A 15,287-nucleotide genomic window follows, 5' to 3' on the forward strand; every position below is an offset into this window, starting at 1 on the left:
AGATTCTATCCTCTTTGGCTCTGTAGACAACTGCCCCAGGAACTGTCTACACTGGACTAAGCACAGTGGAATGCAGCCCGATCAAAGCCAGTCAATTACCACTTAAGACTAAGACGCCCAAGAGAAGCCACGAGGAGAACCCAGGATGGACTGTTTTTCACAAGCACAGACGCTGCCCACAGCATTCCTTATAGTGTCGAGGAAATCTGGCAAAAAGCGCTCGAGACTCATTCTGGGCACCAAACCTGGGAAGCTGGTGGTGAATCACTGTGGATCTGAGTGAACAGAGGGTTCGCTTCATTACGAACACCATTAAGAACGAGTGACAGGGACACTACAGTGGCTGTAATGTGACTTCTTTTAAAGCTTTTAATTGGAGTCTTTTCCTTCAAGATATTTTAAGTTTAAAACATAATCCATGCCGGAAGTTGGGCCCGTGTTCTTTTGAGTACTAGCAAAAAAAAAAAAAATAAAAAAATCACAGCTTATTTAATCAAAATGTGAAATTCGTGACAAATTTCCGTGTCTTTAAAAGTACAAATGCCACCCTTTGCCGATTACCATGTAGCCAGCAACCTTGACCCTCCCTCTTCCTTAGGCTGGCTATCAAATCTTCAGGGGGCTGGCTATCAAATTTCTATTCCACATACAGGCACAGGTGTCTATCTGGTTGCTACAGTGTAATGTTTCTACAATACATTTGTTTTACATCGTAGTGGCTGGGGTTTTCCATCTGCAGCCAGGCGCTACACTATGAACTATCTCACAGGAGGTTATTGTCTGTGGCCCTAACGGCTACCCACACAATTAAATAGACATTGATAAGTGATGTTTTGGTTTGATTGTCGTTTATTCTTCTTTTAAATACACACACACTCTCTCTCTAAATACAGGAAGTAGGCGTAATGAGAGTCCACAGAGAGGCTGTGGCTCTCCCAACTTCCTTCAAGTAGTCCTACCTCCTTTAAAATCTATTTTAAATTATCATAGAAAAGCAAACAAAGAGGACAGCAAAAGAAGCAGTGCGGCTGTGACTGTCATCGTTGGCCTTAGTCCCTGGGCTTCCTTAGACAACCTAGAACGGGTTTCCCTATGGACACTCTGCCCCAGTTGACGTGGACTGCGGGTACCAGCACAATCCTCAGTATAGCTTCTAAAAATATCCGTATTGCACCGAAGGAGGTCTTCCGTCGATCCGAATAATGAATCGAACACACATCCTTGCAAATGTCCATCTCCTTAACTGCTTAGCATAGTCTAGAGCCTGGGTGGGAAAGACAGGTCTTGCTTCACAGACAGGCTCGGGGATTTCACAGTTCATCGGGCTATCCGGGGGAGGAATTTCAACTCGATTAACACCCTGCACGTTGCTGCACCTCCCATTCAATGTATCACTCAGTGTTCTTGTGTTTTGGACAGCGAAAGTGCTTTCCTCCCCCATTTCACAGGTAGAAAAATGAAGGGCTAGGCTGCTCTGGAGAGCAAGTGGTGGTACCAGGGTGAATGCTGGGAGTCTTCGAGCCGGCGCCTTGCACACTAGTGAATGGAATCTGCTGTATCACTGCAGGACTCTTCTGATGGTTTCTAATAACCGTCAAAGCACTCCTCCGTGTGGCTCTGCCCTGCCCTGCCCGCCTGCAAATGGAGTCCGGCAGACGGAGACACAGTTCTTCCCCTTGCATACCTCTTGAGGGTGGGGGAGAAGAGCGAGGCTCTGTAGCCATGCATAGCCCAAATGAGGATGGTCGTGTCTGCTGCAGCAGGCGCCCCAGCGTAGGAAGACAATTCTCCAAAGCCTTGGTAGCTAGGCACGTCCAGAGAAGATGGATTTCCTCTCTGAGTCCTGCCTTTCTCTCATTGACAGTCTCACCGTAAGACCCTTAAGCGTGAAAAGAAGTTATGTAAGTGATTCTGAGCTGTCTGTCCACTTCGAATGCAGTGTAGGCTTTTCCACTGTCGCTGAACATCCTGAGGACTCATCCACTGGAGGCCGGTTCTTCCCACCTCTCAGGCGGCTTATTCTTGCAGCAAAGTCTCTCTCCAGTTGAAGCCCCCGGTGGGTCCATGGGTAAGGGGAAGGATGGGCGGGTCCGTCAGCTGCCATATTCCAGTTTCTCCCAATTCTTCACAGGAACAAAAGCCGAGGTATGGGATCTGAAGTCAGAGCAGCAAGGAAAGGGGGGAAAACAGAAGACTGAGGGTTAATTTACTTTGTGTCAACACAAGACACTCAGGTGTTCCCAGGGCATACTGGCAGAAATGTAAAACATTCCAAAGGTCAAAAAACAATCCCAAAAGGACAAACCTGGTAATTCTAAGGTAATAGCCTTAGTATCTATTAGCAGGACCTGGCCAATGTGCCCCTACGTCGTTGTTACAGATGGGTGGCTGACAGCGTGGGAGAACAGGATTGCCTTAACCATGGGGATAAACTCAAGATTCCAAGTGGATGCCTGAAACTTGGACAGTATCAAACAATGTATGTGTCTTTCCCCTATATTTACACACCTATGATAACATTTAACCTATAAACGAGACACAATAAGGCGTCATCAATAATAAAAGAAACAGAACAGTTTTAACAGCAGTATACTATAATAGATGTCATGTGATTATAACCCATGTCTCACCGTGCCAATGTCTTACTGTATAATACTGTACCGTCAGACCGCAGTTGACCACAGGGCTGGGGAGACACTAGAATAATGCAACTGTGACAAGGATCAACTCCGAACTACGTATCAAAAAGGCATACCAAAGATTTCTCACATTATATTCAGGCATAGTAGGAAAGAATATCCAAGGTTTTTGAGAAAGGGTCCCATGTAGCCCAGGCTGGCCTTGAACTCATGCAGCTAAGGATGACCATGAAGTCCTGATCATCCAGCATCTACTTCCCTAATAAAAAGAAGCCAACCTTGTTTTATTTTGGGAGGCGGGGGGCGGGGGGGGGGGGGGAGAGCACAGCACATGTACCTGTGGCATGGGCAGTCATGGCAATTCAGATCTTATTTTTGTGTTCTGTGTTCAGAGGTACAGCCATTAACAAGACAACCAACCTGGCCCCCACCTCCATAGCTTACAGACTAATGGGACAGACACGTCCCTAAATGGAACCTTTTTATTGTAAGAGTTTGAACTAGGGTCTCTGTTCGAAGGGGAAAGAGCTAGCTGCCTCACCTGAAAAGGTGTGCGTGAGATGTGGCTGATGGAAAACACAGGCAGGAGGAGGAGAATCCAGACTGGAGGGTCAGGTCAGCCTCCTGAGGCTTCCGTCCTGCCGTGTCCCAAGTTTATCTTTCAGCCTGGTCGTTCTCGGGCCTGCCTTCTGTTTTCAGGCTCGGATCTTGGCTGCATTCAAACTTGCCTCAGTTTATTCCCTCATCACTTGCAGTTCTTAGCTTCCTCCATAAAAACCTTTTCCTCTCACACATTCCTAATCAGATACCGTACAGAGAGCCACTGAACACATCTTGGCTGAGTCAGACAGTAAATGCGTCATCTTCCCAGCGCAGTGGAAAATTCTGCCTCAAGGAAATTAGCTATCAGCCAGTCACCGAACAATGATAAATACACAAGTACCACTGGCCCTGTAAGTGCAAGAATGACTTACCTTCCGGACCATTTGTACAAAGTCCTTGGAGTTCTGAGGGGACAGGCCTTGGAGTTGGCAGGTACATGCTTCAAGAGAAGATGCATGGGCCACAATCAGAATGTTATTTCCTAGGGAATGAGAGAAGCAACCGGGCTGAAAGATAAACTAGGGACCAAGGCAAGACAGAAGCCCTCAGGAGGATGACCTATCTTCTCAAGTTCATTACTCTGTCTCACTACACACTGCATATGCATATATTGCAGTCACATTGCACTCTATAAATACGTGCAATTATTGTATGTTAATTAAAATCTTGAAAGAAGCCTAGGGATGGAGTTCAGTGGCACAGCACTTCTAGCATGCATAATGCTCTGGGTTTAGTCCAGGACACAGCAAATAAATATATGTAAACTTGGGGCAGGAGACTCTACTAAAATACACAGCACCTGAAAGCATCACAATAGTATCTAAGACTTTGTAATAATTTAAAGAGAACTGAAAAGTATTCTTTAAAATAGAAAGTAGCAATACTCACAAGGTTATAGGCAGTTATACCCCCATGCCCGTCTGGAGCAGGGAGGTCCCATGTTTCTTCACCCAGCCTCTCCCATGATTCTGTGCTTCATGATGTGGTTTACCATCAAAAACACAGAAGTGGACATGGGTGCAACTTGTAATTCTGACCTCACCAGGCTCATCATCACTGCTTTATAAATGAGCACAGTTTATGGTGATGTCTTCCCATGTGTACCTCTGTTTAACCATCACTGTAGTCAAGACACAAGACAACCATGCTGGTAGGTTCCCTGAGCCAGCCCCTCTTAATACCATTTTAAATGTCACCACTGCAGAACTGTGAGCCCTGGGACCTCACAGCTGAGAGCATGCCTCATGTACTTTTATGGTTGTGGGTGGCTTATCAGTAATAACTGCGATGTGGGACTCAGGCATCCTCAGTTGCCTGTGACTACCCACTGTTAATATCTGCATGCATGTAGCAGTAATCTTTGCTCCCCTGAGTTAATAAATATATTAACCTCAGACTCATGGTGGGCAGCTGGTCCTGCATGTCATCAACTATTTGAGACCAGTCTCTAGAAGATGCAAACAGACTTGGGCTTTACCCAACGCTGCTCTCGGCAGGTGACAGCAGAGGCACGGTATGCATGCATTCCTGTGGGTGACTTTGTGAGTTGATGTTGCTACCTTGGACCATGGTAGGTAAATGTATTATTCTAGAGAACTGGACATTTTAACCAGGCATCCCCTCCATAAGGTACAATACACAACACAAGTTCCTTAATGCGGTAACAGCATCTTCTGGGTTCCTGTGCAATCCTTGCCTTGTTAGAACCTCATAGAATATCACAAGCTGAAATTGAAAGTCTCTACAAGAAAGTCTGGAAACATACTTCTTCCCTATTACATTTGACAAAGCAAATTCAAACATCTCAGACAGTTGATAAATCATGGAGAGATGTTCACATATTTAAATATGAAGTCTCAGGTAAAGCCACTTACCTTTACTTTTACATTCACTTATTATCTCTTTCGTCACCTGGAAACTCCTGCTGATGTAGGTGTCATAGGATTCCGAAATCACTAATTTGCTGACTGGAATGTGAGGTCTACAGTGGAAAAGTGGACAAAGGAAAGGAAACATACTGACATTTTCATCCTGAGATAAAGCAAATGACATCACTCTAAACATTTCAAGACCTCTTAGAAGTCCCCCTATTTCTGTTTATCTATCTATTTCTCTCGAAAGAAAGAAGGTGCAAGGAAGAGAATTTCCATTATGTGGATGCTGAGGTTGAAAGGCTATAGTGTCACTCTGTGACTCGCTGGGAAAATGAGGCATCCAGTGAACCTCTTACCTACAGGGACGTCCTTAAGCAGATGACCACTTTCTCTTGACATTACTAGTCACTGAGGCTTATAGGAAGCAAGGTGGAGATCACCTCTGTAGAGATCACCTGGGATATCCAAGGCTCACCTCAGCAGCCTTATTCACAATGAGGAGAGCTTTGAAAAACAGGTGTGAAGCTCACCTATTTGTGAGCTTACAGAATTTCCATCAGCCACTTCTTTCTCTTTGTATCTCATTTTAAGCCATGTACCCAGTACTAGGAAAAGCATGGGGGGCATAAAGATGAATTAACTTCTCCACTTGAGAAGTTCTCTGTGTGGACCAGGTTGGGGAGGCTATCGATGGAAACCATAACTGTGATGCAATCTACAAAGGCATTTAAGACGAGAACCAAAACATTCATCATGGCAACCAGTCCCAGTGCCCATGGGGCCTTCTTGGTCTGTTTACACCCATTTATTTCATGGAGTTTCTGGTCTGTGAGATATCTGTATCACTTTACAACCTATGCCTTTTCTTTCTTTTCTTTTCTTTTTCTTTTTTTTTTTTTTTTTGTGCCTTTATTTGTTGAAGTGTGGTGACTGGCACAGGTAGTGTTGAGTTCTCTAAATTCACATGGCATCTTGATTATGATTTTTAAATCAGTACCTATAAAACTGGTACTAAAACTATTTACTGAGAAGCTCCCATTTGCCAGGGTTCTATGTAAGTGCACTACCTGCATTCTTCCAGTATAATCCAGGCAACGTGTTCACAAATTCTAAGTGACAAAACCGGCTCCAAGGTGACAGCTGACTTGCTCAAGTCTTTAGCAACTCTTTTTTTTTTTAAAGATTTATTTATTTATCATATATATGTAGTATTTTGCTTGCATGTACACCAGAAAAGGGTACCAAATCTCATCATAGATGGGTGTGAGCCACCATGTGGTTGCTGGGAATTGAACTTAGGACCTCTGGAAGAGAGCAGCCAGTGCTCTTAACCTCCAAGCCATCTCTCCAGCCCCCTTTAGCAACTCTTAGAGCTGGGATCTGAATCTGAGTCTTGAATGTGCTGTGTGAACTGAACCTCTTACACAGGATAACTTCTGATAGTGTCTTCTTCAAGATCACAACCTGCACAACCAGCACAAACCTGAAGGTTCAGAGCTCATAGAGCCAAGGCATGAATACTACCAGTGGGAGTTGAGGGCCAGTCTGGGTTACAGAGTAAAACACTCTCTCAAACAGCAGACCAACAACCAAACAAACAAAAATCTGGGAAGACTGCCCACTTGACTCTTTCTCTCTACTTTACTATCAGGAAGCCTATCACTGCTGTGTTTGAAGAGGACCTGCTTTTCCTAACCTCAGCAGGCATGTCTCTCCCAGGAGAACACTTCCTGATTCTCACCACCTGACTCTTCCCTGGAGGAAAGGTAGAGGCAAGAGTCACCACCACTTAGGGGTGGCCACCTGTGCTCTGGAACGAACTCTTTGTGGCCTGCTCTTTCCTCCCCACCTTGTATGCAGTCCCACTGTCATTCGTGTTACCCTGTCTCCCAGGAGTTCCTCTATTCCTCGTTCTGTATGGACAGAGAGTCCCTTCATGGGTGAGATCGCACTGTTATATTTGAGATTTGTGTAAATGAAAAATGGGATCCTAGGACCTAGCTCCTCATCTGCTCTTGCCTTTGGCTTCTCGCAGCATCTTTAAGGGCATCCTGGTGGTCATATGACAGAGTCTACGTTTCTCCTATAAGCAAGACTTTCTCGAGTTATTCATGGAACTAGAGGCTTTCCTAATACCACTCAAAACTGACAGAAAATGTTACACTGAGTTTTAAAATGGAAAAGAAAACCTGGAACAAGAACCAGTAGTTCCCAGCATTCATCCTGTCTGTACCACTGATGGGGGTGTGGCCTGGGCACATGGAAAAGCTCAATGAGGAAGCATTTGCCTAACTTTGTAGGTCACCTTGGGAAATGTTGCAGCACATATTCACAGTGGGAACTAAAACCTAGCCATGACCTGGATGGGGCTGTGTGGAGACAGAGGAGAGCCACTTTACCAATGTCAACAGTAACTTGACCTCTTTCCCAGGCAGCAAGGTGGTGGCTGTTGGCTCAGGGACAACAGTCTATTGCTGCTTCCACCATGAAAGAGAGAAACAGTTGCCAGAGAAAGGATAGAACAAAATGTGAGGTGTTCTAGTGAAGAGCCCGATGTAAAGTTACGTCTGAGGGAAGTTAATTCCCTTAGGGACAGGCAGGAGCACAGAGCTGAGCGACTGGCTTATCTCAGTTCTTATCCACTGAGCAGAAGAGTGAATGTGGAAAGAGACATTCTCTCCTGTCTTTCCCTTTGCAGGAACTCAACGGTTAGTCACAGTTAAGGTATTTGAAAGGAGAGGACAACAGAGAGCACAAGAGGGAACATTCTACATAGGCTGGTTACTTCTCCAAGTTCTGCCCTAAGACAGAGGAATTTAGTTTCCCACTGGAATGGCTGTGATTATCTGGCTTTGCTCAAAGTGTTTGAGTGGCTTTTTGAATGTATTGTCACTGTGTTATTATTGGCTAATTCTTTACCAGGCATGTGGATTGTTCACCTGGGGGCATTAAAGAAAACAGTCTAGCACAGAGTATGGTCTAATGGAAACAGCAGTGGAACAGGAGTAGGATGACCACAAGGCAGAACACACAGAACCTGAAACCCAGGAAAACATTAATAATGCTCATTTTTACAACAGTAATGTTATTGTTATTATTTCCATGCATGGTCATGAAATGTTTTACCATAGGTAAGCCATGTGGACTCTTTTATACATAAAAATGGCTTTCTGGGCTGGGGACGTAGCTCAGTAGAGTGCTTATATGCATGTACACATATATAATGTATATACATACATTATTCACTTTCACTTTCCAGTATCATAAAAACAATAAATTAACATAGAAGAACTAAAAGTCAGTGGAAGCCAGCTATGGTGGTCGATGCCTGTAGTCACAGCACTTGGGAGACAGAAACAGGAGGATCATGAGTTCCAGGGCAGCTTAGGTTACATCAAGAGACCCCCCCGCTCGAAAAGAGAAAAGAGCAGGTGATCTGACAAACTCAAAGTCAAAATGGAAGGTGACACACATCCCTAATCCACTGAGCTGTTTTATGACCACCCTGTGTATGTCCCTAAAATACAAAATGGCTTTACTAATACACTGAAATACATATAATAAAGTTAGGAAATCTGAATACAAGAGTGGGTGGGGTGAAGAATAGGAGGAAACACTGGATTTCCCTCAGTTTTGTTTACTAAAACCATAGCTTGATTCCTACCACTATGAACAACTAACTCCCTGTAGGCCTCACTCGGTTCACCATCTGCTTGATGAACATGGCAGAGCAAAAGTTCAGGGCACAGGGCCCTAGGGAGACGGCAAGTCACGGGTTACCTGTAGGTTGTATCAACACTCAGGTTGGCTGCAGCTAACTCTGATGGAGGTATCCATGCCGGTAATGTGCTCCCAGCAACCCACTTGGTCCATTCAAATAAGCCCGGCTCGACCCGAATCTTCAAGTGATTGTCTTGTTGTAAACCTTAGGGATGAAGTAAAATTAAGATGAAGGAAGACCCACCATATTGTCAGTGGAAAAATGAACCACAGGACAAACTGGCAAAAAGAATTACAAGGCAGACCAGGATGTGCCATGCACAAGTGTGGCAGGATAACTCTAATGGTGTGGCAGGAGCATGTGTACTTTGGCAGTAACTGACAGCTTTCTAATTAGACTTCTTGAGACCCACAAAACAAGAGGGAAGTCATGCCTGGTACTGGATACCAAGCCAAGTACTCAAGGCTAGTGAGGTCATGGGTCTTGGAGGAGAAACTACGACCACCACTTTACCAAAGCAACACAGTCCCCAGCTACACTCTATAAATATTTGTCCTTATGCCCATCGATAAGTTTGGTCCTCACCCTTCACCATGGAAACTTCTCTTTGCAACAGACGGAGACCATTTCAGAAAACCACAACCAATAAAACGCAGTGCTGTGAAGCCTAGTCCCAATGCTAGGGACCCCTACACCTACAAAGCACCCCCGCACCTAAGACTCAGGGAACATGGTGAAAGAGGGAGCAGAAAGATGGGAAGAAACAGAAGATCAGGGGGTTTGCTACCAGATTGGCTAGGAAAATATCAGAAGCTGCACCCGTAAAGTCTCACAAACGTGAGCTGAACAAGGATGACACCAACAGACATGATTGTGGAGGGGGTTGGGGGGAAGCCATGAAGCCTCAACCCTACACAAGGACTATGGGCCACTGGGGGAAACTCCAAGGGGGTAGGCCTTCTCCAGGGAAGAGCACATCAACTGGCTATCCAATACTAATAGCCCTGAAAACACACATACAAGAAACACTGAACAAACCAAGCGGGTTGTATGTATTTTGATATGTAACAATGATGAAGAAAAAGGTCATGAGGGCAGAGTGGGAAGGGGTGTGTGGGAGGGTTTGGGAGGCGGAAAGGGAGGGGGAAATGACATAATTATAGTATAATCTCATCCCCCTTTCTAAAAAAAAATTATAAGGCAGTTAATCCTACTAAGACTCATGTAACGCTTAAGTTAGAAGCACACAGGTTTGGACAAGGTTTATTTACAGTGTTATTTAATATGTAAATTGTCCAGCTATACATAAAGCATGTGCTTAAAAAAGCAAAATTAGGGGCTGGAGAGATGGCTCAGTGGTTAAGAACACTGCCTGCTCTTCCAAAGGACCTGGGTTCAATTCCCAGCACCCACATGGCAGCTCACAACTGTCTGTAACTCCAAGCTCTGACACTTTCATACCAATGCAAATAGATTAAAAACTAAAATAAAATATTTTTTTTAAAAAAGCAAAATTATACAATTTCTGCTTTACAAACATGTGCATTTATGACTCTGGCTGCACCTCCACCAAGTACGCTTGGCATTGTCTGATTTAAGGGGAACTCTCTCTTCCACACGTCATTAGTCAATTTGTCCAGGCCGGTGACTCTCCTTTTACTTTCAGAGACAAAATCTCACCGTGTACCCTGGGTTGGCCTCACAATTCTCAGCCCTTCTGTTCCAGCTTCTTCTGGAATGCTGCTGGGACTACAGGTGTGCACCACCACAGTCAGCTCACTTACGTTACAGCTCTTCTTTCTGAAGGAACTTCCATGATGTCTTACAAAAGAAAACCCACACTCAAACCCATACTCCGGCGAGTCTGTCAGCACCAACTACTGTGCAGCAGCATACGCTGTTCTTAAACATCGCATACATTACCCATGTTGTCTATAAGGGAGCCTGATGTCAGACATTTGTATTCGACAGTGCACAAGTTCTCCTTCATCACAGTGTGATTCCCTCAGAGTATAATTTTCCCTTCACATCCACCTAGCTCCCTTTACATCGCATGTGGTCCAGTTTCTCTGAGTGCAGTTAACACACACATGCCTCTGTACCAAGAGTAAGGCTTACTTAAGGCTAATGAACAGAGGACTCAAGTGTTGTGCCAAATATTTTGCTGGCTTCTTTATTTCTGCCTCACTTGTTTGTCTGGCTCAAGTTCAATCTAGCTCGCTGTCTTCCTTCCAATGGACTAAAATGGAGGCTGCTCTGATGCAAACGTCCATGGAGTTCAGGGTGCGAGCTAAGTGCTTTAGAGAGATGCAGCTTTTAAAGCCTTTCTAATTGGTGGGGCATGGTGGTGCACACCTTTAATCCCAGCATTTGGGAGGGACGGCAGGTGGATCTCTGTGAGGCCAATTCAGTCTATACAGAGAGTTCCAGGCCAGTCAAGGCTGCACAGTGAGACCATGTCTCAAAAAGTAAGTAAATAAATAAATGTCTTTCCAATTAACTGAAGAAACTAGGATGATGATGATGTGGAACTCCCGACAGCTCAGTTACTGCTGAAAACAAAAAGTAAACAACAGATCAAAGCCAGGTAAGCTGGTCCAACTACTTAAATGAAAAAAGAATCATCTCTGTAAGAGGCGCAAATATTTGTACAGCTACAATCCACCCAAGACGGCTTACAATTTGTAGGGAAAAATTAGTACTACCCTCTCTTTATCTGGATTACACTGTCAGGAGTATGACTTCTGTGCAAGGTCAGTCACCTTGTGGAAGAATCCTCAATGAAAGCTCCAGATTTGTTCGAACCATGGTGCGAACCTAGTACTCAGGAGGCTGAGGCAGGAGGATTGCTGTAGGTTGGATGGTAACCTGGGCTACACATGTCACCTTGAAAGCTTGCTCAACAAAACAAAACAAAACAAAACAAAAACAAAATAAACTTTCAGTTTTTGAAGCTCTGTAAGTGACAGGAAGCAGAGGGCTGAACCACGTAACCTCCGTCCAGGCAGGATCTTACCTTTCAATATATTATGTGCAGTCTGAACGCAGCGTAGGGATGGAGAGCAGTAAACGTGATCAATAACGGTGTTACTTTCTAACAAGGCTTCACCTGCCGAGCAAATCAACAGAGAATCAGCGTGACGGCCTCACTAGGGCATCAGCCTGACCTCAGTGGAACGGTGCCAAGCAGACCCACACGCCTCCCTTTCCCAGCAGGAGCTCACAGAGAGCCAGGAGTGTTGGCCAGATCCCCTCATCAGGGTGTCCGTGCAGGAGGCCAAGCAACATGCCTCTTCCTGCTGTTTTCTTTCCTTCTTTCTGGTGCCAGAATGCAGCAAAGGCCCTCTTAGGGGAGGCTACAAACAGCATAATGCTCTGACCTCTACAAGAAAGATGCTGAAACCTGCTCTGTGGTAGCAAGGAGAGGGTTGATACTGCAAACCGTCAGATGTTGCTTTACTTCCAGTGTGCTAGCCCGACTCTCAGCTGCCCAGACTCTTGAACACTGGAAACTCAGTATCCAGTGCTTTTAACGCTTCCTTGTGTGGGGTTCATTTCTTTTCTCTACTCGGGGAAACTCTAAATATCGTCATGTGGTGTTGATGTCTTCCGTGGACTTGTTCATCCTTCTCTTGACCTGCCTCAACCTGCACTCTGTAAGTAAGAAGGGCTCACATCCCCTGTACTCTTAATACTAGTTATTTTTAAGTATTTATTACTAGGAGAGGGGGAGAGGAAGAGGGAAGGAGGGAGAGGGGAGGGGAGAGGGGGGGGGAAGGAGCGAGGGAGGGAGGGAGGGAGAGAGATATCTTGAGCACATGCACCTGCACATATGGAGATCAGAAGTCAATTTTATGGAATTAGTTCCCTCCTACCTTCCCATAGGTTCTGGGGATTGAACTCAGGTCACAAGGCTTTTGTTTTCGGTGCCTTCGCTCATTCTTTCCTCACTGAGCCTGTCATGCAGGGATCTCCCGGTGCTATGTCTAACCTCTGTGATTTTGTTTGTATTGTCTTCCACAGCAAGAATCCCCCCTCTGCCTTCTGTTCCTTGTGTGTGCAGATGACTCCCACGTGAGACTCCGGCTTACCCTGCCGCTTAATCATCCTTCCTTCTTCCTTTTCCCTCCCTCTCCCATTGCTTCCTTCTATCCTTTCTCTTTTCTTTTTATATTCTCCTCATGCTCTGTGTGGAGTTTGTTGTTCAGTCAGCAGTATAGTCTGATGTCATCACAGAACATACATGTGTTCCCATGAACATTCACCCTTGGGTCCCCGTTACCTAGTCCAGGAACTTGGCCAGGGTAAGTCATCAGTAAATACATATTAAATAACAGTGTAGTACAAGGCATTGTTTCTGCACAACCAGAATAGAAAACTCTTCCAAAGAACTGAACAGCTTCAAAATGTCACTGGGCCTCTGCAAATTCAGCAATGCCCCTGCATCTCTTCCTCATCCGCACCTCTTCTTATACCGCCATGGCAGATGCTGCTGCCTTGAGCTAGCAACTGGTACATCCACTAGACCAGTGGCGTAAGTAAACCAAGGCTGACTTTCCTTCTCTCACTCCTCAGCAGGGCCACATCTGTAACCAGCAGAGGCCTGCCTGTAATCCCAAGCCCTCAGGGCGACTGAGGCAGGAAGCCCTGGCGTTCTAAGGCCAGCCTGGTCTGTAAGACCTTGTCTCAGAAATCCAACCAAACACACAGAAAGGAAAGCCGTAAGCACTGTGTTTGCGCACCCATGGTGTGGGGCTGCTGAAGGAGCCAGAAGATGCCATGCAATCACTGAGAGCCCTTACCCACTAGTCTTGCTTGCATACACCCAAACACAGTGATCGGAGCATCTTTCTCGTAGTCCCGGAAACCGCCGCTCCGCTGAGGTAAGCTATGAGGCATGTTCAGGTTGGTGCGTATATATCGGCCTGGGGTGGGGGAGGGGAAGAAGATCAATTAAAGGCTGCATAGACTTCTTGGTTACTTGAGACTTTGCTCAATGATCCTCCCCCTTCCCTCCCCCTTGGTCAAGGACACTGAGTTGAACCATCAGAAGCAGATGGAAAATATCAAAGCTGACATGTTTTCTTCAGTAGATTAACTTAGAGTCCACTCTCCCTTCTGCTGATCATAGCAGTAAGGGGGTTTCTCAGTGAGTCTAAGAACCAGACAAAGGTAAGGCTCCCATTCTTAAAATATCACTCAAATGAGATCTGAACTGGGTGGCCCACAGTGATTTAAGGACAAGAACTGTGGACACAGAACCAATACGCACCTCTGAACTGGTTTTGCTGCATGAACACGGGTATAACACAGCTACTCTTTGCTCCCTGATACCTCAGTCTATAGAATGGGGACAAGAACGCTTATCTTTCCTCTGAAGGGCTTAGAGATTCTGGGAACTTTCTAAGTACATTAAAAGGATTTGTTATTCATAAAAGTAGCTTGACTGCGCCCCCTAAAGGTCGTGACGGGTATGCATTGCTCTGAAGGCCACCAACCAACAGCAGCACCCCTTAGAGGCAGAAGATGCGTCCCAAGAGCCCTACTAGATGCCTGAAAGCAAAGATAGTGCCAAATCATGAACAGACTATGCTCTACCCTTGCCACAAACACACCTATGATAACATTTAACTTGTAAGTCAGCCACAGTAATGAGGAGTAATAAAATGATGTACTGTAACAAAAGTTACACAGATGTCTCTACACAAAATATCCTATTGTATTATACTTGGGCTTCTTCTTCTTCTTCTTCTTCTTCTTCTTCTTCTTCTTCTTCTTCTTCTTCTTCTTCTTCTTCTTCTTCTTCTTCTTCCTCCTCCTCCTCCTCCTCCTCCTCCTCCTGCTCCTCCTCCTGCTCCTCTTCTTTGTTTTCATGACAGGGTTTCTCTGTGTAGCCCTGGCTGTCCTGGACTCACTTTGTAGACCAGGCTGGCCTTGAACTCACAGAGATATTCCTGCCTCTGCCTCCTGAGTGCTGGGATTAAAGGTGTGCACCACCACACCGGGCTTACTTGGGCTTCTTATGAAAGGATACTGTATCTAGGTGATCAAGTGAGCTGTGACAGAAGATTTGATAACCAAGATGCTATTAAGCAACTAATAGGTGGGTAGCATATATACTGTGAATACACTGAAGAAGGGATGACAACCTAGGCGGGACATGGTTGGATAGCTTGAGATTTTATCACATTACCCAGAATTTGGCACTGGGGTGGGGGGAGGGAGTTACAATATAAAGCAGATGAGGAAACCTCAACTGAGAAAATGCCTCCATATGACTGGGCTGTAGTCAAGACTGTAGAGCATTTTCTTACTTAGCAATTGATGTGGGAGGGCCCAGCCCATTGTGGGTGGGGCCATTCCTGGGCTGGAGATCTTGAGTTTTATAAGAAAGCATGCTGAGCAAGCCAGTAAGCAGCACCCCTCTATGGCCTTTGCATCCACTCCGGC

At 45.4% G+C, this 15,287-nt stretch overlaps 1 protein-coding gene across 3 annotated transcripts in view; it reads right to left on the reverse strand.

Moving 5' to 3' along the window:
- Nucleotides 1–340: 340 nt before the first annotated feature.
- UBASH3B (ubiquitin associated and SH3 domain containing B) overlaps nt 341–15,287 on the reverse strand; it is a 141,094-nt gene continuing 126,147 nt past the window's right edge. For all 3 annotated transcript variants that reach the window (XM_084782509.1, XM_084782507.1, XM_084782508.1), the window contains exons 9-14: nt 13,640–13,762; nt 11,854–11,946; nt 8,897–9,041; nt 5,117–5,223; nt 3,614–3,723; nt 341–2,154 (exon numbers count right to left, since the gene is read on the reverse strand). In XM_084782509.1, coding sequence (XP_084638635.1) covers nt 2,017–2,154; nt 3,614–3,723; nt 5,117–5,223; nt 8,897–9,041; nt 11,854–11,946; nt 13,640–13,762 — 716 coding nt within the window. In that variant the 3' untranslated portion in view covers nt 341–2,016. The remainder of the gene's footprint in view (nt 2,155–3,613; nt 3,724–5,116; nt 5,224–8,896; nt 9,042–11,853; nt 11,947–13,639; nt 13,763–15,287) is intronic.

The sequence above is a fragment of the Acomys minous genome, assembly GCF_964271855.1.
Source record: "Acomys minous genome assembly, chromosome: 5".
Taxonomy (NCBI): domain Eukaryota; kingdom Metazoa; phylum Chordata; class Mammalia; order Rodentia; family Muridae; genus Acomys; species Acomys minous.